Here is a 24,655-nt window from a genome sequence, read left to right as displayed (position 1 = left end):
GGGCTCGGGTTAGTTTTTAAGTCTTGGGGGTGGGATAGTTTTTAGGGCTCGAGGGAGGTCTGGGTAGTTTTTAGGGCTCAGGGGAGGCTTGGAAGTGAACTTTACCAGACATATCCCTTTACCAGTCATGCCTTTTCACCACAAAATTGTGTGGTAAAGGAATACATTGCTAAGACGCATTCGTGGTTAGGGCAGCATTCTACAGACATGTGTGGTTTTTAGCCATGCGTGCCTCTATCATCACCTCACTGCTGCTTCTTCCCGTCCTCTCCAGTTGTCGCTTGCCCATCTTCACATCCCCTCCTGCTTCCCTCCTAAACCCATCTCCCCCACTACCGCCCTCATGCTATCACCCACTGATGGTATTGGAGCGCTTTAAGTGCTCACCAGTTACATTACACAATGATACATTCATTGTTGTACGCAGTGGAAAGCATAAGTGATTTTCCCAGAATCACAAACTGTCCAGCTGACCCAGAGATTCGAACCTCATCACCCAGGTCCCCTGTGGGCAGCTCTGCCCCTTACGCCACATCCTCGATTCAATCAATCAAATAATCTTTATTTTCGATCATTTAGATCATCAAAGATATAAATACATAGCAATTTTAAAATTGTAAAATTTTCGTTATTTTAGCATTTACATGTAAACAATGGCTTTCGAAAATTTCATAATACAACCATTAAAAGCATGAAAAAGTATTCTAAAATCTTTTGGCATTATACAACCCCCCCTCTTTTAAAAGGCGGATTCGAACATGCCACATAGCCATTAAGTACTTTGCCACTGCAAAAACAATCGGAGGTGACAGATCGGTTTTTAGAATTCTGAACGCAGGCAAATATTTCCTGAATCCCATGTTTTTAAGAATGGGTACGAGCCAATACTTCCTCGCTCTTTGGTAGGCTTTACAAAAAAGGGCCACATGTAAATCACTTTCCTTTGGATATGCACAGGCTGGGCATTGCTCTGTTGTTGGGGGCTGGGACCAAGAGCTGGTAAAGGCCCTCAGAGGTAGAGAACCATATCTCCACTGCAAATAGAGCTTTCTTGCCATCACAGGAGCCATACCATCCAAAACACTTTCCATTAGGTAAGAATCTTTCAATTGTATGAATGTATTAGACAATGAACCGACCCGCATACTGTCTAAAGCAGTGGTCAGCTTTGACTGGTGGTAGAGTAGTGAAAGTACCTTTCGAGGGGTCCTCCTGCTTGAGTTTACAGGGTCGGTCCATAGATCCACTAGACCTAAACTCTCACATGATCTTTTTATATATCTTAACCATGGGATGTTGCTGATGTTTGGTAAGGTTAGGAAGTCCTGCAGCTCGCTTCTGTAGTCACTAAGTTCCTGGCTACTCCAAAGTCGTTGCCAGAAGGTTAAAGGTTTTAAACCAAGTTCCTCGGAGATTGGCCTGAGGCCTAGGTCCAATCTCAGAGGAAGCAACGGCGTACTCGGGGGGAGAGCCACCAACTGCCTGAGAAATTTGTTCTCTGTGCTTGTTAGGTTTTTAACAGGAGTATGACCCCATAGTTCACCCCCATATGTAAATGAGCCCCAAGCTTGGGATTTATAAATCTGTATCAAGGGGCCCAGCGGACGATATATAGATTTGCCCACCATTCTAATGATACCGCCCACTTTCTGTGATAGTTTCATATTTGCCTTGATCATATGTGTCCCCCATGTCATTTTCTCGTTCAGGGTTACCCCCAAATATTCGAATGTGGAAACCCTCTCCAATCGCACTGTACCTAACAAGGGGTTAGGACGTGTTGAGGGGGTAGGGTTCAAAATCATATATTTTGTCTTGGAGGCATTAATTTCGAGGCCCCTCTCGGTGCAAAATTGCAAGAACCCATCCACTATCCGTTGAATTCCCATGGGGGATTTAGACAGCAGCAGGGTGTCATCTGCAAACATTATGGCGGGCACCCTGCTGCCATTCAGTTTAGGAGCGTCGATAGCTTCTATCCTGGTCAGGTGGGCGATTACCCCGTTGACAAAGAGGCAGAACAGGGTGGGTGCAAGCACGCATCCCTGCCTCACACCCCTAACAACGGGGAATCTTTCTGTTAAGCTCCCCATCCTGCCACACCTGACCCGCGCAAAGTTATCCTGGTGTAATTTAATCAGAATAGCCAGAATATCTGGCGGGACTCCCAGGTCATCAAGGACGCTCCAGAGTTTGGATCTCGGCACCAAATCGAAGGCGGCACGCAAGTCCACGAACACCGTGTACAAGCTGCCCCCCTCGATAAGTGCCGTCCTCCAATAAATAAGGTTAAGGCGGAAAATTTGGTCCGTAGTAGATACCCCCTTTCTAAACCCGGCCTGGTATGAGCTCATGGTGGCAGTTTCCTCTATCCAGCTCTGGAGACGATCTAGAATGAGCCTTCCAAAAAGTTTTTGCGACACATCTATCAGGCTAATGGGCCTGTAGTTGGATGGGAGCAGAGGCGAGCCTTTCTTAAAAATCGGAACCACCTCTGCGCCCAGCCAAGTACAGGGCACCTCCATACCCTTCAGAACTGCATTAAATAGTACCAGGAAATAAGGGGCCCATATATCTGGCTCCTGTTTAAAAAGGTCACCCGGGAGACCATCCAACCCGGGTGCCTTGCCAGTTGACAAGCCTGATATAGCAGCCCGGACCTCCTTTTCAGTAAATGGATCCCCTTCCAGATAGTTATATACAGGTGGGGTTGTACAACCTCCATGCCCAGCTTCCACTGTATAAAGAGACTGGAAGTGCTCCTGCCATATCTTGGAAGAAATGTTTGGTTCTATTGCTGGAACATGTTCCTCGGACCCTGTATTAGCAATTCGCCAAAACTTACGGGAGTCCATGGTGGCTAGGGAGCTAGTGAGTTCTTCCCATTTATTCTGGTCCCACTCAATCTTGGCATTAACAACCAGCTTCTTATATTCACATCTCCTGGCTTGTATCTCAGGCCTACTTTTGCGATTCTTGATGCTCGACAAGAGATCCCTCCTTGCCTTGCGGCAAGCTGCATTATACCATGTGCACTGGTTCTTTCCACCCCCCCTCCTTGGTCCATTATTAAATAAATCTGCAGTCAAAGTCTTAACGACTTCTTCATGCGCCAACCAAATTTGTTTGTTTTTCTCCCCTGAACTGGGTTCATCACTTAAAGTGCCTATTTTTTCCAGTATAGGAATGAGATTATTATAAAACCGAGGGAGCTTATCTGTGCTTGCGACTAATTTCTCCCACTTAATTCTCCTCCTATTGTTTTCAAGGGCTAGACCCGGATTTATCTTAGGCGGTTCTACTTCCCCATGATCCCGACCAGGAAGGAGAAAGTCCAATTCCAGGGCGTTATGATCGCTGTCTTCTCTATCTATTACCCTAAAGTCAATGACATGCGACCACGAAGATAATTGCACTAAAATATAGTCTAATCTTGACTCCCTTCCCTTCCGGTTGAACGTGGGTTTACTCAGGATATCAGATTTAACACGCCCGTTACATGCCCTCACCCCATGTTTCAGAGTTAGGGCGGTAATCTGGAGTGCAAATGGGGTCCAAGCTTTAGGCGATGTAGATACTGTCGGTGGTACTAGCCATCTTGCATCTTCCTCTAAGGAAGCCCCATCTAAGAGACCAGCTAGGGGCTCAAAATTTGAGTTCAGATCCCCGCCCACTACAAATGGGATCCCCTTGGTGAGTTCCCCAAGAAGATCCGACAGTTCGTCAATGGTGGAGGACTCCTGCGAAATGCGTAGCCGGCCTTGAATATACATTTACCACTGCTAATCTGCAGCAGATGGACCATTCCAGCAGAACCACAAGTATATCCTCTGAGGCCACTGGGAGACGCGTGGCCTGACATCCCAAGTGGACTGCGACCCAGGTTGCAAGGCCTCCCGATGGGCGCCCTCTGCCCCCCTTTTCGCGGGAATGGAGAATACTGCAAAACCCTGCCTCGAATGTTCCTCCCTCTCCCAAGTTTCCTGGAACAGGCATAAATCTTTAGAATCAGTATATTCAAACCATTCCTGACATTCAAACTTGTTTCCCAGGCCTGCCACATTCCATGACAGTATTTTTAGTGGCGGTGGTCTATTGTTCGAAATAGTAGTGTGAGTGGAGACATTCCCTTTTTCACTAACCATGGTCACTGGATGTGTTAGAGGGTGACTTATTGCTTCCCCCACGTTATTTCGTGGCTCACCAATAGAATTACCCAGATCTCCATGATGTAATAGGACATCGGGCAACTCAGTCTCTAAGCTATTTCCATCCACACCCTCGCATGGTACAAAGTTGTACTTCCTGCTTGTACGTGTGAACAGTCAATCTACCATGTCTAGCTGACTATACCTGTTCGAGGTTGGAAGGTAAAATGGCTGGAGAAATCTCCGGGGAAAGTAGTCTTGCTCACTAGCCCCCCAGTTGCCTCCCCTCCTATGGCAAATTTCCCATCCCTCATCATCCATATTTGTCGTGTGATGGGTTTGCTGCTGCCTTCTGTAGTTGGGGAATTCGCTCCATCCTCTTGCCAACCCCCCACCCACTCTCTCTGGATAGGTGCCCTGTGCATTAATTTCAGGGTGCCCTTGGTATTGGCTTCTGTGATGGTAGAAGTCTCACCTTCTTCTGCTGTCTCCCCACCCACCAGGTCTTTGCGTCCGAGCCCCCCAACTCTCATCCTCTCTACCATGTACCAAAGGGGGATAGAAGAAGGAAAGGGGTAAAGATTGGATGGCAGTCCCCTCATCCTCTGAGAACCATCCGCATATGTGCGTGACGGTCCTATGGTCTTTAAAGCTGACTATAACACAATCACCATTAAAGGATTTGTTTGAGCTACCCAGCCAGGGCACCCTTCGTACCATAAGGACTGTGCTCAATATGCCTTCCGGGAGCGGTCTGTACGTACATAACCAATTTATCACCTTATTCTTAAGAGAATCGGTGGATTCATTGGAGGTAACGTTCAGTTCTGGTACCCCTGCTAAAACTACAGTGTATGGAGCTGCCTCCGAAGGGAGGTGTACTGGTCTAGGCTTCTTCCTCTTATTAACAGCCTCGGTCATTAATTCTCCAGTGTTCGGTGGTTTATTAGGAGCAGGATCGTTTTCCCTGACTTGCTTTTCACTAGTTGGGGGGGGAGGATGGATGAGTATGCTGTTCTGCAGGGTTTTTGGGAGCATTTGCCTTCGGGTGTGTGTTATTACTTTTAGACGGGGTAGGTTTTGCCTGCTGCACTGTGGGTATAGCGCTTTTAGCCTGATTGGTAGCCTGGGATGGTCCCTTTTTTGCCTCTCTATCGGCAACCTTGGTCCCACCATTACTAGTTGCTTTAAAACTGTCAGCTAGTTGTACTGTCGACTTTTCTATGGACACTAACCTAGCTTCAATTTTGATTAACCTTGCTTCCAGGGGGCTTAAAAGGTTTCTTAAAAGGGCACCTATATCAGCGAGGGTGGCGTCCTCCTCGGTGGACTTGGGAGGATTTGGATTGGTGTGGATACTTGTCTCCCCCGGTAGATTGTCTAAGGGCATGGCCTCAGCTCTATCAATTTGCGTGTTTTCCCTAGTGTTTAAACAAGAGCTGTTTAATGCCGGGCACGGGGAAGATTTTGAGGTGTTTGGCTTTCGTCCACCCTCGTTCTTGGGCCCTCCTCTCTTTATCGGGATTGCTCCTTCTCTAGTCCCCTTTAGCTTGTTCACTTCTGGACCTGCGAGGTTAAAAATGTCGGGATCAGGGTTAAGAGTGGTAGTAGATATAGGGTAGGGTTGAGCAGGCGGGAGAGTTAACATACTAAGGTCTACAAAATCGCTAAGGTCCTTCGTGCTTAACTGGGAGGTACAATTTGAAATATCCAAAGTCCCAGAGGGGTCACTTGTGCCGGCTACCCCCATGTCCAACACAATGGGTTCTGGCCTTACCTCAGGAGACTTAGCCTGAGCCAAGGGACCCATAGACGATCTCCTCACCCAGTCTAGTTCCTGCGAAATTCGCCTCTCCAGGAGCGTAATATCCTCTATTAGTAGGGACCCAGCTTTCACAAAGTAGTTGTCCAATGTTCCCTTTGCTGCAGCAACGGCAGCCGATGCGCTTTTACTCCTTGTTTCCCTGGTCGTCATCTCTGATGGCAAAAACGTCAGATACAATATGAATCCAGATGAATGGACTGGGCCAAGGGGGATAGCCCAGGCCCAGCCTCTCCCGTCCTCTAACGGCCTCAAACGGCCCGCCCTTTGCCCGGGCTTCGCCCCGGGCGCTCCCCCGCGCAGCGGAGATGGAAGTCACAAATATAGTAAGTATGCCGTACAGGGGGCGGGGCTGACAGGGAGAGCGGCCCAGGTGATTCCAATCGGCCTGGCAGGGACTCCTGGTACACGGAGTCCCTGCAACAACGCTCGCAGCCCTGCCCAAGTACCCCAAGACACCACAAACTTCACAGGCACTGCGCCCGGATTCCAAAGTCAAGACACGAGGGACGGCAAAAGGGCTTCCAATTCAACAGATTCTCCTCAAAGCTCCTCAACTGTTTCTCACTATCATTTCCACATTTGTTCGGCAAGACCCCGTCAACATTGAACAAGCATTGGCAATGCCAGTAGTACTTGGCATTGCCTGAGCTATTGGCAGTGTCAATGTGAATGTCTTTTAGCTATGTTAGGGATTCGTTATTAAGGTTGTTTCCCATGTTTTCCAGCAGCACATCTGCTGTTCAGCATGGCTGCAAGTCACTGAAAAAAGTGCTATGATGCGGCCAGCACAGCCCAGGTCATATCGGTTTTTACGTTATAAGGGGCAGAACAATAAACTCAACATGGGGGCAAAGAGACTCCGCATTGGCTCAACATCCTGTGATTCTGGGCTATTAGTGACTTTCAGCCATGCTTAACAGCAGATGTGCTGCTAGACAACATGGCTACAAGACATTCACAATGAAGAGGCCAATAGCTCGGGAATTGCCAAGACTGATTGCCTTTGCCAATGATTTTCCATGCTGATAAGTTCCCAGATCTTGCACAACTCCTGTGTGTGATCCGGTATTCGTGTGGTGCCCCATGCCCACAGGATCACTTGCTTAGCCGCACATAAGAGTAAAGTTATCAGTCTTACCCTGGGGATCGTAATAATAGCTTATTATTAAATCCAAGGATTATGTAGGATGGGAGACCCGATGCAGTGCTGTCAAACATTGTGTCAATATCTTTCAATACCCCATCCCAAAAGAGAAAGCTTAGGGCAATCCCAGAGTAAGTTTAATGATGACCCAGAATACCCACAGCCCCTCCTGTAATCTTGAAGTTTTGAAGCATTTCAAGCATATAACCTCTCTGATGTGGTGTACCAGTAGAGTGCAACTTTTATCGGTGTCTCTTTCATTGCAGCACCGATTGCTGTTGTTTTTGCTCATTGAAAGACCATTCCATTCCCGTGCACCCAGCGTTCTACCAGAATCATTCTCCCACCCAGCAGTTTTCCCAGGTACTTGCCCTAGTCTAAGGAATCTGTATATTTGAGTGTGCGCACTTATCACCAGCTTTAGTAATGAGCCAAATCAACCAATTAGGGAATTGTAAGCACACTGCTCAAGGCGCTTGGGGGGAGGGGGGTGTCAGCAGTTCAATTGAGCCGAAGAGCCAGGTCTTGAGAGACTTCCTGAAGGTGTTCAGGGAGGGTGTGTGTCTGAAGTCTATAGGGAGTTCGTTCCATGTCCTGGCCACGATGATGGAGAAGGATCTTCCCCCTGCTTTGGCTCTGTGGATGCGTGGGGTTTCGGCGAGGATGAGGTTGGCTAATCTGAGGTTTCTTTTGGGTATGTGGAGGGTGATTCTGTCGCTGAGGTATTGAAGTCCAGTGTTGTGTAGGCATTTGTAGACATGGGTGAGTATCTTGAAGGTGACTCTCTTCTCAACGAGGAGCCAGTGGAGCCTCCGTAGGTGTTGGCTGATGTGCTCGTGTCGAAGGATGCCAAGGACGAGTCTGTCGGTGGTGTTCTGTATAGTCTGGAGCTTGTGGAGTCGAGACTCATTTATGCCGACGTAGAGGGCGTTTCTGTAGTCCAACCAGCTGGTGATGAGTGCGTGGGTGACTGTCTTCCTTTACTATGGGGGGTGGGGGGGGGGGGGGGGGATCCATTTGAAACTCTTGCGGAGGGTATTAAAGCAGCTGGAGGCGATGGCATTGACCTGTCGGTTCATGGAGATGGAGGAGTCGAGTACGATGCCAAGGTTTCTGGCGTGGTTCGTGGGGGTCAGGGGGCGGTGGGCCACCACATATTGTTCTATGCAGATGGGTGGTTCCGAGGACTAAGACTTCTGTCTTCTCCGAGTTGAGCTTTAGGCAGCTGTTGCTCATCCAGGCTGAGACATCCTGCATTCCTTCCTGGAAGTTGAGTATGGTGGTGGAGGGGTCTTTGGTGAGGGAGAGGATGACCTGGGTGTCGTCGGCGTGGGATACTATGCTGAGGCCGTGTGGTTGGATGAAGGCGGCGAGGGGGGCCATGTAGATGCTGAAGAGGGTGGGGTTGAGCGATGACCCCTGTGGGACCCCGCAGTTGATTTCCGTGAGTTCCGAGAGGAAGGGTGGCAGTCTGATCCTTTGGCTTGTTCCTTGTATGCCGGCATTGTGTAGTCTGGCTACGAGTGTGCGATGGGAGATGGCGTTGAATGCTGCTAAGTCTAGTAGAATCAGGGCTGCGCTGTGGCCTTGGTTGAGGAGGATACGGATGTCGTCTGTGGCAGCGAGTAGGGCGATCTTGGTGCTGTCGTTGCTTCAGAATCCGGATTGGGAACGGGTCAAGGACGTAGTTATCTTTGATGAACATTGTCAGTTCTGCGTTGACGGTCTTCTCAGCAACATTCGCCGCAAAGGGGAGGAGCGAGATGGGCAGGTAGTTGTTGAGGTCTGTGGGATCAGCTGAGGGCTTCTTGAGCAGGGGCCTGCCAAGTTTCGAGAGGATAATAAGGATGGCTGGCTGCTGATCTTATTGTGGGGTGGTTCATCTAGTGATGCTCCTGATAATATCAAAACCTATTCCCCTCTGGAACCCCATAGCCGCTTTTGATCTGCTTGAGAGACTTAAGGCCCTCCAGGTCAAACAAGTCTCCAATCCTCTTACATCCTGCTTTCTGACATTCTACAAATTAATTTTCCTTAAAGCTTGGTATGAATTCAGGGTTTCCAAATACTGGAGTCATCGTAGAGGAGACAGTGACTAGGCCTTGTTTTAACACCTCTGTCCCTCACTTCCATTGGTTGTCCTCTTAACTGGGAAGGACAACAAAACCCTATGGTATATGCCTTTTAGGAAGCTACAGGACAAGCACCAGTATTTTTCGCACTCCCCTCTGTGCCACTTTATAACATAGCGTAGCTGGGCGTGATTGTAAGAAGCAATGTTTGGAATACCTGCTCCTCCCTCTTTTGTTGGGTGGAACATTTGTTTAGCCGCAATTGTTGGTTGTTTCCCGGTCCTGATGAAATTGTTGAAGAGCAGCTGAATAAGACATATTGTGCCTTTAGGGGTAAGCAGTTGCATTGACTGTGCCAGGAAGACAAATCTTGGCAGAGCTGTCATTTTAGGTGCTGCAATACACCTCAACCAAGACAAGACAGCACCGTGCCATGCCTTAAAGTCTGACTAAAGCTGGAGCACCAGACTGGCATAAGTCGTTGTGTCCCACCCGAGATATGAAAGACTAACTTTTGCCAATTGGAGAGGGAGTTGAGATAGTATATGTGATCGCTCCTCTGAAGGCAGAGCCAGGCCTTAATGTTGGGATTTTTAAATATTGATTTCACCAAAGCTCTAACGCTCAGATAGTGCCATTGGGAGGGACCTCTCAGGACTGGATAATGTCAGTACAACATAATCATGTACATGCATAGTTTTTGTTCAGTTTGAGCGATTGTTACTCTGCCAATATCTAAATTCTATCTGCCAGCTACAGCAATAAGTTCCATGTATAGCATGAAGAGAAGAGAGTGGGCAACCATGTCTCGTCGCCTCTTTATTTGTACAGAAGGTACTAGTGAACCATTTACCCGAATTCCGGCCTGGGGAATGTGATATCTGCTGAAGGCCCATGCAATTAATTTAGGGTCCGCTACCATATGTGTTAGGATTGCTTTGAGAAATGGCCAGTGGACTTGGTCAAACACCTTCTCGCCATCAACCACTAACATAACTATTCTTTTGGCCACCTTCCCCACTTTATCAATTAGAAGTAATATCAGTTTGGTATTATTTGCGCAACTGCGACCTGGAATGTAGGAGGACTTGTCCTGCCCGACTAAGGAACACATGCAGCGGTCCAAATGGTGGACCACGATGCTAGTCAATAGTTTGGCATTAATGATCAGAAAGAAAATTGGGCAATAAGAAGAGCAGAGTTGTGGGTCCTTGCCAGATTTGGGTACCACTGTGACGGCGAGCTGTTGGATTGTTTCTCCCTTCTCCCCTACAACGTTGAACAATTGTTTGAGTACGGGTGCGATCTCTTGATAAACGATCTTGTAAAACAGGGCTATGTAGCCACCGGGCATAACCTCCTCCACCCATATTAGTTTCCACAGGGTCCTAGACTGGAATTCAGTCATTCTTGGGAGTGGCACACTCTAGCGATTTCTTGATCTACGTCTCTTGGATCGCTTCCCCTGCATATAGTCTGAAATAAAAGTCATGGAATGCCACCCCAATCTCACGGTCGAAGGAGTGTAGAGCCCGCGGTTCAGAGCAAACTGAGTGAACGTTGCCTTTGGCTATCTGAGCTCACAATTTGCAAGTGAGAACCTTACTGGCTTTATTGCTTTCCTTGTAATATTTTGGTTTTACTCTGAGTCTTTTCAGCTCTGTCCGAATCAAGTGTTCTTAAGTGGGTACGCTTTGCCTGTAGTATGCACCAAGTATTTGATGCCCCTGTTAACTGATGTTTTCTTTCCAGTGTACTAACTTGGTCTTGGAACTTGCATTGTTTGTCCGCTCAACCTTAGTTATTGGAGGCAGCAAAGGAAATGAGTGTGCCACTGATGGTGACCTCAAGTGTTTCTCATACTGTGTGCAGTCCCACACCCTCTGTTATTTTCTTTAAACATTCAGGTGATGGAGGTCCATATGGAGTCTCTGTTTTGTTTGCTAAAGAGGAGACGATCCCTCAATCTCCATGTGTTATGTGGTGCGGGTGACCATGGTGTGTTCAAAATAATCAATCCGTGCGTGATTGCACAATGCCTAAGCCACTATCTTGACTGTTGCTATTGGTCTCAACTCCGCTGAAGTGAAAGTGTTTGAGTCAGGCATTAGTTTTGTTGGTAGCTGAGTAAGGTGTGTAATCTTGCTTGCAGGGACATAATAGTCACCACGTGTCATTCAGTCTCACTTTACACAGCTAATCCCTTCCCACTGGAGATAGCGCTCCTACAGGCCATGTCAGTAAAGACTCCGATGTGAGGTAGTCTGTTGTTCTGTGCCCATAGTATTACCAATTCCAAGTGCTCTGCTGGGGGGGGCTTATTTTGGCTGACTTAGCACAGAGCTCTGGCTGCCATCTTGGTTCTCGGTCAGGCTCCATGCAATGTTCCTATGGGGTCAAAGAGCCACGCCAAGTCATCTGACGAATTCACAAAGTCTCCTCCATGGTCTCCAGGACATAGGAGAGTAGAAATCGCAAGGATTGGGGTTGGAATTGCAAGGATTGGGGAGGCACAATGGGGATTATATCATCAGTGCTGGATGCCGAAGTGGAGGTGCGAGGAAATCGTCCTACCTCGCCGCCATCCTGGCCACACTCCCCTAGTGCATATTTTTCAATGGATAAAGTTAAAGATTTTCCAGGTGGCATATGCAAAGCAACATAATTTGGTATGATGTGTTTCTAGCAAGGTGCAAAAAATGTATTTGTCCTTATAAGTATTTAATAAAGGCATCACTAATCTTCACCTCAATTTACATTGAAGAAGAATACAATGAAAGTAAAAAAAAGATGTTCTACAAGGCTTCAACCTTTGCCAATGTGCTCTTCAGCATCGTTATAGGGAAATTACTTAATATTTTGATAACTGAACACTTAAAAATATATTATCTCAAGTTCCATTTATGTCAATGTGTGTAAAAGGGGCTAAGAACAGTAAAAAGGAAACTGTGCAACACATCAACTAAATTTATCACTTTTGGATTATTTTTTTCCATTAACCTTGCTCTATTTCAAAGATTGTCGATACACAAACATCAGAATTTACTTGATATTTACCTGTATGTTTGTTTGCTGGAGAAAAGTGGAACTTAGCATAAACATACTCTCCTCTGCATCTTTGTTATTCAAGGGATTTACTACACTTAGCACAAACTCAGTGGGTTCTGTGGGAAGAGAAAAAAGAGCAAATTGCCACTATAAATTGAGTTATAGTTTCTAATGTTTTTCTTAGTTTTCAATTTGTAAGAAAGGAAACTTAGAATATCTTCAGAAATGTACATGACAGTGCAGAGTTTCAGAATCTTGTGTGCATATTATCACATTGTTAATATTCATACATCAGCATATCAATGTTGCGAAGAATGATAGGCCTTAAATATTATGTCTAAGGCCCATGGAATAAACCAAATACAATCTCATCAGTGAACAAGGTTATGACAACCATCACTGGCTATAACCATGCTGCTTTACATATAATTGCAACAGGTCTCTTTTTGCACTCAAATATTCATTTCAGATTCATGTAGCTTCCACTTTTAGAGCATTAGAGAGAAGATGGGCACAAGCGAGACAAAAGTGTTCATGTCATCATTATTGAATGTCAGATCTGCTAACCATTGTTTGGTTGTCAATGTATTTCTTGCTCCCCAAAGTTGGAAACTCTTCTTTTGGTCAATAACCTCGCCCATCAGAGAAGCCCAGCTTCTCTTGTTATCCGGTATATTCCTTATACACCCCAGAAAACCCACCAACTGTAGCAGTGCCAATGCGATTTCTAATACTTGTCAAAGAAGCTCAAAAATTTCAGCCACTGTTCCTCAGTGATGCCACAGTTTAAGTCTCTTTCCCATGTTCTACGGCTACAAGAAGGTACAGGTGGATCACCTTTGCTGATGTCTCTCTACAAATCTGAAACCTATTTCCCCACTCCCTGGACTAATATAATCTTAGGATGTTTAATGGCTTGGCCTCAGCAGGATATCACGGCCCACCAGGTTTAACTATCTGAAAATACAGAAAAATGTCAACGCTTGTCACATGGCCAAAACTTCTATTCCCAACTGAGATATGGCCTTAGGCTCAAATGTTGCCTATTTTATTACATATTAATGGAATTTGGGGGAGTATATTATTTCGGACTCGTGGTACATTGCTAATTTATACCATGCCGAAAAACAAGAAAGGGAGTGAAGAGGTATGATAAGTCATGGACTGGGCCTCCTCTACAAGTTATGAAAAAACAAAGGGAGTCCACTCTTAATTCCAAAAGTCCTACTATCCTTACAACAGTGACTAAACCCAAGAGAACCATTTGGTTACTGGCATGGGAGAAACGATATGTGTTCTAAAATAACCCTCACCCACCAAACGGTCCGTTGATGGCATGCTTCATCATCAGGTTCTTCCCGCCCCGCTGCGGGGCGGGGGGTGCTACGACCTACGGATACGTGGGAGCACTTTTAAGTGAAGTGAAATAATGTGTTTGGTGTGAGAGTAGAAGGGTGAGGAGATAAGTGATTTTTAAAAATACCTGGCTGCGTGGAAAACTCTACTCCCTATAGCTGGTATTAATAAAAGTGGGAAAAGAAGGAAAAATTGCTATAATGGGCAGTTTCCTCACGGGTCTACATGTTTCGAAGCCTACCCCTATGCTTCTCTTCAGGACCTAGGATGTTTACCACTCTGACTGTAACCTAGTGTGGTCAGCCTAGTCAATGTCAAAGGCTAATATGCATCTTTGTCAAAAAAACTCTCGTCCAATACCTACTTGGTATCCTCTTTAAAAACAATACTTAGGTTGCCTAATTAGGGCCCCATGAGCTTCAACACGGGAGGGAAGGAGCGCTTATAGTCAAACATTCGTCAAATCATCTCTCTCACTCAAAAACACTGCTTGCCCGTGGCTCCGATGAACAATGCCCACAGCACATCAGGTTTAAAATTATGCACTATCCGAAAATACAGAAAAATGTCAAGGCTTTTCCCTTAGGCTCAAATGTTGCCTTTTATATTATATATTAATGGAATTTGGGGGGAGTATATTATTTCGGACTCGTGGTACATTGCTAATTTATACCATGCCCATATTGTGATATCAACTGGGTTTATCTGCCCTGTAGGCCTGTCATATTTACCAAGACAACTAGCATCTAAAGGGGCAGGGCCTGCTAGTTCATTTTATATCAGTACATGTGGAAGGGCACCCAGACTGGCATAATTATTTGATGTACTGCGCTAGTGCCTCTTAACCGACGTCAATATCTGGAACCAACATTCCCACCTTCTTGTGCAGCAACGTTAGTGTGCCCCATCCAAAGCACACTAACGTTGCAAATCTAATCTGTCTGAGGAAGATTAAGGACAATGGAATTGGAATCATACAGAACAGATATGAGAGTTTAGGCAGGAAAATCATCTTAATAAGTTATACATCCTGTCACTGTCCGAGGCAGTTTGAGCCATTTTTAGGTCAAGCCAAGGCAGTGAGCATGCGCTGTCTGCAAGACCGGCTGTAATCGCTCTAGAAGAGTGTAATCCGCCTTCTGCTTCAATTGGTTCACTCCTGCGTCGCTTGTATTTCCCGGCCCCTAATTGGTGGCGCTCCCGATACTTCACTTCTGTTTTTAGTTCAGGAGCACCATCCAACTACAGTTTCCTTACTCTGTAGTTGTTTATGTGTTCTACTTAAAATTCGTGCTAGTGTTAATGTGTGAGTGCCTATCACTTGTATGTACACAGGCGCCGCGCATCATGTTTTAGCACAGAGCCCCTCATCTTTCTTTTCACACGCATAAAAGGTACACGGGCACCATGATTTATATTTAGCACGGCGCCTACTTTAATGCTTTTTTAATTACCATGGCGCCCACTTCATGGGCTGCCAGGCACATACGTTTTATTTACACGGGTGTCACGCTTTGTTTTAGCACAGCGCCTCCTTGTTCTATTTTACATACTATTTCCATAGCCAGAGGCTGTGCTCAGCAAGACACGTCTGCCTCTCAGAGACAAAACAATGCTTGTCTCTAAATTATTAGAAGAGTTTGCACACCCTTCTAACGTGATGCGCCACGACTTAGGATGCAGCCACTTGCTTTCTGCCCATCGCTGCTCCACCCGCTATCTTGCTTCACCCTGCTTGGCTGTGTGTCATCCTACCCAGCGGTCGCTTTGTTTGGTTGAACTGGATGAAAGATATGTCTAATTTTGATTCAACTTTATTTATCTTCCGGGCCACTGAACCAATCTCTTGAGGGTATGATTATCGACCCACACGTTGGTGTACTGTTTTTATGTCTGGTAATTCAGATGCCAAGATGTAGCATATGCAGGGCTTAATTTATTGTTTGAATAGTTTCAGCACAATTGTTGAAAGATTAGGGATACAATCTGTGCTTTTTGTATTAAGCATGTGTGGTCTGAGTGCATGACATGATGCAGTATGTGTGACCTCTAGTCGCTGCTGCTTCTTCTTGCGATATGGATGTAAACTGATAAGTAGTCTTTTTTATTTATGGTCATAGAGTGCATCGCTGTCGTTTGGCGTAGGAGCTGCTTGAACAAAATGGCCGCCGGGTCAAAAAAGTATGCGCGTTAAATAAAGTAGGCAGTTCCAGTAGCTGGCAAATTAGGACAGAGAGAAATTACAAATGGGGTTATCACGTGTTGTGGAGCTTTTTCAGACTATGGACTTTATGAAGGATTCTTAACGCACTCCTATTCCAAATATTAGGAGATGTGCGAATAAGACTCTAGAGTTCTACTTGCACAACTATTTAGTGGCTAGATCAGGCGTCAGAGGCTTCCCACCTGGGTGTGAGGTCCTTTTCGCGGTTGCTAATCATTACTGTTTGCCCTTAAAAAGCAATAACGGAGCCAAAGGATGACTCTCAGGCAGCTGCAAAGGTCAACAACTGAAGTAAGTTACAACAACAAATAACACCAGGTCTAAAACACATTTATTAAAAGAAAAACACAGAAATTTGCAACGCATTACTGAAAGTTTGAGATATTGGCCTTGCATTATTTTTTGCAATGCCAATAGCTCAAACTTCAGTAATGCGAGACCTATTGCATTTGAAATGCTGGTTTTATTTTCTCCTGTAATTTAACAAATATTGTGCTATATTTGTCTTTTATGACTATTTCATTATTTCTGTGTATCTTGATTTCCCGATATTGTACGGTAATTATTCCATAGCAATGGATAATCAAGCTGGGGATAAGCTGTGCATTGCATTAAAGAAAATGTTCCAGATTTGCTTCACTTTATGCGCATACCAGACAAGTTACCAATTTCAAGACCTCTTCAATAGGTGGTTCATTATTTTTATTGGGCTGTCTAACATAAAGCAAATTATCACCTGCATATAGTAAAATTATAGTCAGAGGCTCCACAACTATAGCAAACAATATAGGTGATATGGGCACCTTTGTGTGGTGCTCCTAAAGATTGAGAACGATGTGCATTTTAGGCCACTGACTTTTATGCCAACAATTGGTTCCGCATAGAGTCAGCTGATCCATGGCAAAGTCCCTTTGCTCACTCCCAGGCTCTAAATAAAAGTAAACATATAATTCCATGCCACAGAATCTTATTCTTTTTTTCACATAATTCATATATTTGAGTTGTCACTCTGTGCATTAAAACCAGCTTGAGCTGGCAGTATTATGACCAACTTATATAGCAGTGAGCATTTGAACATGATCTTGACCAATAGACTAGTACCCAAGTTATTTAATGAAAATTGCCTAGATGAGAAGCACTTAGATGGTGACTTGCCAGGCTTCACTTGCAAGACTATGAGACCAACTGTAAACACTCGAAGCAGCACATCATTTTTTCAAGCTTCCTCATACATTTTCAGCATATGCTGCACTAGTATGTCAGATTATGTTGCATACTTTTACCCCAGCTAATAAACAGATGCCTTTCCTAATATCAGCTACTTAGAGGTGCATATGAGGGATCCTTATACCATCTCTCCAGCCACACTATGGTGGATTTGTCTAAATAATCTGTCATTTCTCGCATAGGGGTTCTGTTTTTGCTTCACACAGGTTTGCATGAAATTGTCCAGATTTCACCAGATGCTTCATCTGACCACACTTGTGTCTTTTGTTTCTATAACATTGTGTGCCGCCTAGTAAGGTTTGCTAGATTCAGCGTGGATGGTCACCTTAACCATACTAGCGGGCCAATGCATATCTGTCCAACAGTTTGGCCTCAGTTTCAGCTCTCTTACTATATCTGTCAAACAGGCCTTTTATTTTTACACAAACCCTTTTTTCCCAGTGCTCTGGTACTCAAACACTTCCCGGCGTATCTTTACATCAGATTTCTCCATAGCACCACCCTCACCACTTCAGCCTGCTTAGCTATGGTCATCCCTCTAATATAGGACTTCAAGGCCTCCCAGACTAGGGCAGGGCTAGCAAGTGACTGTACATGGAATATAAAATGTTCAGTTATCGCCAGTCTCATCTCCATCTTGAAGACAGTCTCTATTAAAGCCACACATGAAACTCACAATTGGCTATACCTAGTAGCAAGCCTGAGGATCTTGCATTTCAACGATATAGGCAAGTGGTCAGACGGTGTGCATAAAGGAATCGTGGTCAATGTCACCCAGGTAGATGAATCTTTGGCTAAGAGCCTGTAGTCTAATCATGACGCTGCATCATGGACCGATGAGCAGTATGTGTAGTCTCATTCCTCTGGGTTCCTAATTCTCCGATATTGGTTAAACTATATTGCTTTCCTAAACTAGTTAATGTTTCAGTGGTAGCCCGAGGTCTACAAGCTGAAGGTTTTGAGTAATCTTTAGACACCTTGAGCACTATGTTAAAATCACCACCACAGAACATAGTGTTAGGAGCCAATTTGCTATATATCACAAAGAGTTCCAATCATCAATAGTTGGCGCATATATTGAACTACAAGATACATGCCTTGACCATCTTTAATTGTGACCAAATGTTAAAAGAGGACACTCCTATGTATTACAGTAGCCGTCCCTCTGGCGTGCAAGTTGTATGTGGAGAAAAAAACATGCCAAACCTACTCTTTTATAATTCTTTTCTCTCCATCAGTGGTCAAGGGCGCTTCCTGCAGGAATGCACAAATATGTTAGGTCTCTGTAAATATACTAGGGTGCTTTTCACCATTCTGGTATTGTTCAGCCATCCAATATTTCACAACAAAATACTGATCCCCAGATTACCTCTTGTACTCATCACCCACACAGCGTTTATTCCAATAGTTTGTCCACATGTATCTTTGACAGTCTAACTCCACCAACTATGTAGATTTATGCAAATTGTGGTATTGATGCAGCTGGTGTCAATTGTCCAGCCTGTAAATCTACCTAACATCTCCTCCCTCTCCCACTCTGCCCCTTGAACACATTCCCATACTAACAAAAAGTACAAGAAACTTAAATTAAATGTGCATTGCACAAAGGGGCACATATCAAAGACCCACATCCAGCAGTTGGTTCAGCCCAACGTTAATACGTCTTAGCACATAAGGTGCAGTGGTCCCTAGGGAGATGCATAAATAATCTCCTTCATCACAGCCACACAACCTAGGTGTCCTAAATTTGAAAGCTCACCATTCCTACATCTATCTAGCCGCAATGTACCAGATTCAGCAGTATAGTGTGCTGCTTAATCATTCCCAGTCCAAACTTATTCTATATAATTTGTAGTTAGGCTCTCTGGTTCTGCTGCTCTGGTAAACTTTCTGTCTCTTGATGTTCCATTTAGAGTTATATTCAGCTTAACTGGGAATATCTCTGCATAATGAGCATAGTAATCCCTCAGTAGTTTATTAACTGGCAAAAATGTTAATCGAGCTGCCTATATATTTTGCATAAAGTCAGAGAACATAGCTAGTTTCGTGCTTTAATATTCAAGATTTTTTTTCCTCTGGCTTGTGTACAGTGCTCTGTCCCGGTCTCTATAATTCAATAACGTAGTGATGATGGGCCAGGGGCCCACTACAGGGGGTGGCTAGGGACCTAATGAACGATGTGCCCTCTCAACCCCAGATAGGTGAGAACCGATTGTTGCCAAAGGGATCTGCGAGGAGGGACTAAGCATAGAGTTTGTGTTTAGTTGCCGCAATTGCTTCTTGTATGGTCATATTTTGTGCATTGTTCTACCTGGACCTGGTTTATAGGTCATCATTCTTGGCCACTGTAGTCTTCTGTCGCTTTTCTAGTTGAGATATCTTCTTTTCTAGTGTGGACAAAGAGTTCTCCAGATCAGACACTCCTTTCAATCTAGCAGTTTGCTTAGCAACGCTTTCCTTTAGATTTAGTTTATTTATTTATAAAGTTTTATATAGCGCGAACATGATCCCGAAGGATATCAGAGCGCTTCACAATTGGCAGGAAGGAATGTAATCATTGCAATACAGCCGTCAAATAAGAGTACCAAACAAATCAGTTACAAAAGGGGTTAACAGAGGACAACACGATAGCTGGTACATAGCGAACTGGGAGGGGAGCAAATGATTAGTTAAAGAAGTATAGATGGTCTGCTTTAATGGATAATATGTTAATCTTATGATCTAGTGCAACTAGGCTGCTATTCGTTTCCAGCAAAGGTTGTTTTAAATCCCACTACTTATTCTAAGTTTATACCGTGGAGCAGTTCAAAGCATCTATCTGCAGATCATCATGGCTGGTCTTGCCAGTTTACTTGTTCAAGGGGAATTTGCCGTATATGGTGTCCAATTTCCCCCGTTTCATCCCACAACTGCTTTGCTACTGCTAGAGTGTGCACTCTGACTTTGTCTCTGCCTCAGAGTTACAACAGTCTTCAGATAGAATAGTTCTTGTAATCGAGCTCCATTGTGCACATGACCAGGTCAGTATTGCACTGGTGAATCCATGCAGATTACAGCCCCATCGGGCTAGTGCTGCAGAATTTAGCTGGGCACATCCATTTATTCTGGTGTCATCTGCCGTTTCCAACTGGACGCTTCAGCATCCTCTAGGGCCATGTTGGTTCACAGACTATAGCCGCCGCATGGAAACAGGTTGTTGGCACAGCTTTGTGGCTAACCTTCAAGCGGGTTGATATCTCCTGCTAAGATCACCGCAGATCTCAGGGGCAACAGCACAGAGCAGCTGTCCAATCAACAAGGCAGCAAGAATGGGCAGACACTCAAGGTCCCCAGCTGCCCCAGTCACTGCCAACCGTTTGAGATCCTGCACCACAGGCACCTCCGTCCTTTAGCCATTACTAGGTGAGCAAAGGATTTTACTATTGAAACCCATGGAACAATTTGTTTGGGCTGTGTGTGGGCTCAGCCATAGCTCACATGAAGATTCTGGCCTCTCATCCATAGTCTTCTAGGTGGGTTTTCATACATTTACCTGGTTTATAGTGTGTTGTGTATCATCTTTAGGTTACTTCACCGCACTGGGTTTTTAAGAAAATAGCTTCTCTGAAGCACAAATGGGTAAAAGTCTAACTAAGAGTGGGACAGAATCAGTGACCAACCCCTGTGCTGCGTGAACACCCACTGAAAAGTATGTTTTATTAGTTAGGTTTCCAGCTACTGTCAGAAGAACATGTAGTCCAACACTGGTCTCAATGCAAGATTCAAAGCGTTCCACCACTTGACACTGTAGTCTCCCAGAGACTGCCCATTGTGCTTGAGGTGCCTGTAGGTTTAACGTTTGATCAAGTTCATTTTTTTCTACTGCAGGTTCCTTACAGGTACTTGGAAGAGTGAAGGAATCAGAAGGTATTCTGGACCTTTGCCTATTGGTCTTTGTGCATAGCCTAAAGGACTTTAAACATGACCCTCACATCCAAAGTGAGTACGTGGAGGGATTTCAGGGCGGACTGTAAATTGCCATGCTTTTGGAAAATGGGGCAGTCTTTGTAGCCTGGTAATGATTTTCTTTAGTAACCCAGTGTAAATTGTGTGCTGTATTATTAGAAATGGAATAACAACGTTTTTCAACTATGGTCTGTTTGAAGGAGTGGGAGGATTTACGTGAGAATCAAGAGCTGTATGTTGACATCCTTTACCACAGCGCTCACCTTGGGGATGAACGACAGTTCGGAATAGAGTGAATTTTACCAAGGTAGATGCGGGCATGTGTAGGGGACTACCTGAAAGGTTTTGGTTGCAGAGGAAACTCTTGTTGATCCAGTGCAAGTTGCAGGCATGACACGAGTTAACAGGTTTCGGTGATGGATGGTTTTTCAATAAATAAATTGTATGGCATCATAGTATATTTCTAATTCATAGTCTAGGACAGGAGTCTCCAACAGGTAGCTCACCAGTACCCTGAAGTAACGTCCTGAAGTGCAGTCCAGCGGAGTATGTCATTCAGAGGGTCAAGCCACATTGAAGAAGGAAGCACTACATACAGATCTCCAGAGCACACACAGTGACCACCTGTGAGACGTGAAATATAACGACCTGTTTGCACTCAGCAAAGTCACATAGAGATTTGTCATTTTACAAGCCCCACTCTATCAGTGTGTGAAAAAGGCTAGGTGCCGATTACGATCCGGTAAAAACCGGGTACGAACCGTCGGTCGGAGAGTATTCTCCGTCCGACTCGTACCCGGTCGGAAAACTTTACAAACATGGAATTACGATTCGCACGGAAACACCATTTCCGTACGATTCGTAAAAAACACCGACCGACGAAAATATACGTACGAATGTGATCCGGGAATGCTGCGACGTGACGTCGGGACGCTTTCAGGCAGCGATTCACGACCCAGGAAGTACGATTCGAACCGACAGCAGTCCGGACGGCGATATTTTCACGGCACCCAAAAAGTGCCAGAAAAGCGAAGTACAGCGCGAAACGAGTAGGTGGCCCGGTACGCGCCGTACCCCCCCCCCCCAGCCCCCGTACGTACGCGCTGACCCCCCCCCAGCCCCCGTATGTACGCGCTGACCCCCCCCCAGCCCCCGTATGTCCGCGCCGACCCCCCCAGCCCCCGTATGTACGCGCCGACCACCCCCCAGCCCCCGTACGTACGCGCCGACCCCCCCCAGCCCCCGTATATGTCGAAGGATCTGGAGTCCTTACAGATATGGCTTTCTGACAGGCTTAACGATTTGGCCCCGGAATTGGCTCCTCGTCTTACTCCCAAACGAGTTTCTGCCCCTTGGTTTTCCGTAGCATTGTCAGCCAGGAGGCGGCAATGCAAGGTAGCTGAAAGAGCCTGGCGAGTAAATTATGATTCGGATGCTAAGTTGACCTATAAGAGCGTGGTCAAGGAGTACCACCGGGACATCCGCCTGAGCAAGAAAGCCTACCTGGCAGGGAGGATTGAGGCTGCCTCAAACTCCTGTAAGGAGATCTTTTCTATAGTTAAAGAATTTATTTCCCCACGGACTAACATCTCTGAGGAGAGCCCCTCTGATTCTTGGGCCTCTGATCTCGCTAGTTTTTTTACTAGCAAGATCCAACTCATACAGGATTCTTTCCAATCAACGGTATCCGTGGAGCGAATCAATTCTGGGGCTATTCGATTATCCTCTGCTCTGCCAGGCTTGACGCTGAACATATTTCCACCCTTGTCTGCGCCCGCCTCTTTAGCACTTCTGGGCAATTTGAAATCGGGCTCGCCCTTGGACCCATGCCCTGCTAAGATTCTGGCAAAACTGGCCGAGGTGGTCAACCCATTGGCTAACCCGTTACTGAATCTCTCGCTGAGTCAGGGAGTGGTTCCGCAGGCTTGGAAGCAAGCAATGGTCATCCCGCTGCTCAAAAAGCCTGGTCTGGATCCAAAGGCCCCAGTCAACTATCGGCCTATTTCCCTGATGCCGGCTCTTACGAAAGTTGTTGAAAAGCACGTGCAGACGGTGCTGTCCAACTTTCTAGAGCAGAATGAGATTTTGCATGCCATTCAGTCGGGTTTTCGTCCAAATCTTAGTACGGAGACTGCGCTCCTCGAGGTCTCAGAAACCATTAAAGGTGTTCTGGACACTGGGGGCAAAGTCATGCTGGTGATGCTGGACTTGTCGGCGGCTTTTGACACCGTCCCCCATGATGGTCTTCTCCTAAGACTCCATGAGATTGGCCTGCGGGGGACGGTGTTCAGTTGGTTTTCCTCCTTCCTAACGGGCCGCCGGCAAACGGTCTGGGCCTCGCCCGATTCCGCCGAGATGCCGCCTCTGGGAGTCGGGGTCCCTCAGGGCTCTATCTTGAGCCCGACCCTTTTTAATATCTTCATGACCCCTCTGGCGGCGTTGGCGGAGTCGTTTGGGGCCCGGATCGTATCCTATGCAGACGACACCCAGCTCCTCTTCTCGTGTAAGAGAGGAGGAGACTTTGATGGGAAGAGTATCCGGGATTGCCTTGGGGCTGTGTTTCAATGGTTCCAACTGAACAGCCTCAAGTGCAATTCCGATAAGTCCGAGGTACTCTTTTTTGGGTGCGACACGGAGCCAGACTGGCAGGCTTGGTGGCCTGCCAATATGTTCCCCCCTACCTGCTCATCCCAACTGTCTAAGAACTTGGGGGTTAAGATGGACAATGGGTTGACTATGAAGTCTCAGATCTTGGGGGTGTCGGGCATTTGCTTCGGCCTCCTGAGGATGCTACGGAGGTTTCTTCCCCTTTTATCGGAGGAGCACAGGAGGCTGGTTGTGCAGGCTCTGATAGGTTCCAGGTTAGATTATTCCAACGTTCTGTACCTGGGCCTGCCAGACTACCTGCTACAGAGGCTCCAAATTGTGCAGAATGCGGCGGCGAGAGCGATTTTTGGCTTGAACAGACGTGTCAGTGCTGCGGGCTTGCTCCAGACCTTGCACTGGCTTCCAATCCGCAAGCGGATTGCCTTTAAGGCTCTGACCCTGACCTTTAAGGCTCTCCATGCGACGGGAGCTAAGTATCTCCAAAAGAGAATTGCCTTCTATCGACCGGCGCATTCTCTGAGATCAGAACATCTGTTTTTGGCTTCCGTCCCGCGAGTAGTGAGAGCGCGCTTGGGAGGTCGTTCCTTTGGTCTACTGGCGCCACAGCTGTGGAACTCTCTGCCTCTCAAATTGCGGGGAGCTACTAGCTTACTTGCTTTTAGAAAGGATCTTAAATCCTGGCTGTTTATTCAGTAGGTCCTGCTCTGTGGGCTGCTTCTCTTTTTGATTGTGTTACTCTTCTTCTTTTTTATTTGCTGTGTGACCATTGTGTAGTTTACCTTTAATAAAAGCGCCGGGACACTCTTTTTGAGTAGCCGTGCGCTCTATAAATACCACTATAACATAACATAACATAACATATGTATGCGCCGACCCCCCAGCCCCCGTACGTACGCGCCGACCCCCCATGTATGTACACCCGTGTACGTGTCGTACCCCCAATGTATGTACACCCGTGTACGTGTCGTACCCCCTGTGTATGTACACCCGTGTACGTGTCGTACCCCCGTGTATGTACACCCGTGTACGTTCGAGTCGTACCCCCACCCGTGTATGTAC

General features: G+C 46.0%; 1 protein-coding gene across 2 annotated transcripts in view; it reads right to left on the bottom strand.

Annotated features, from left to right (window-relative positions):
• PEX1 (peroxisomal biogenesis factor 1) overlaps positions 1 to 24,655 on the bottom strand; it is an 831,513-nt gene that overhangs the window by 526,507 nt on the left and 280,351 nt on the right. For both annotated transcript variants that reach the window (XM_085631051.1, XM_085631052.1), the window contains exon 8: positions 12,247 to 12,353. In XM_085631051.1, coding sequence (XP_085487177.1) covers positions 12,247 to 12,353 — 107 coding nt within the window. The remainder of the gene's footprint in view (positions 1 to 12,246; positions 12,354 to 24,655) is intronic.

Source organism: Triturus cristatus, chromosome 10, assembly GCF_964204655.1.
Source record: "Triturus cristatus chromosome 10, aTriCri1.1, whole genome shotgun sequence".
NCBI lineage: Eukaryota > Metazoa > Chordata > Amphibia > Caudata > Salamandridae > Triturus > Triturus cristatus.
The sequence above is the reverse complement of the archived record's forward strand: the minus strand, read 5'-3'. Positions and strand labels throughout refer to the sequence as shown.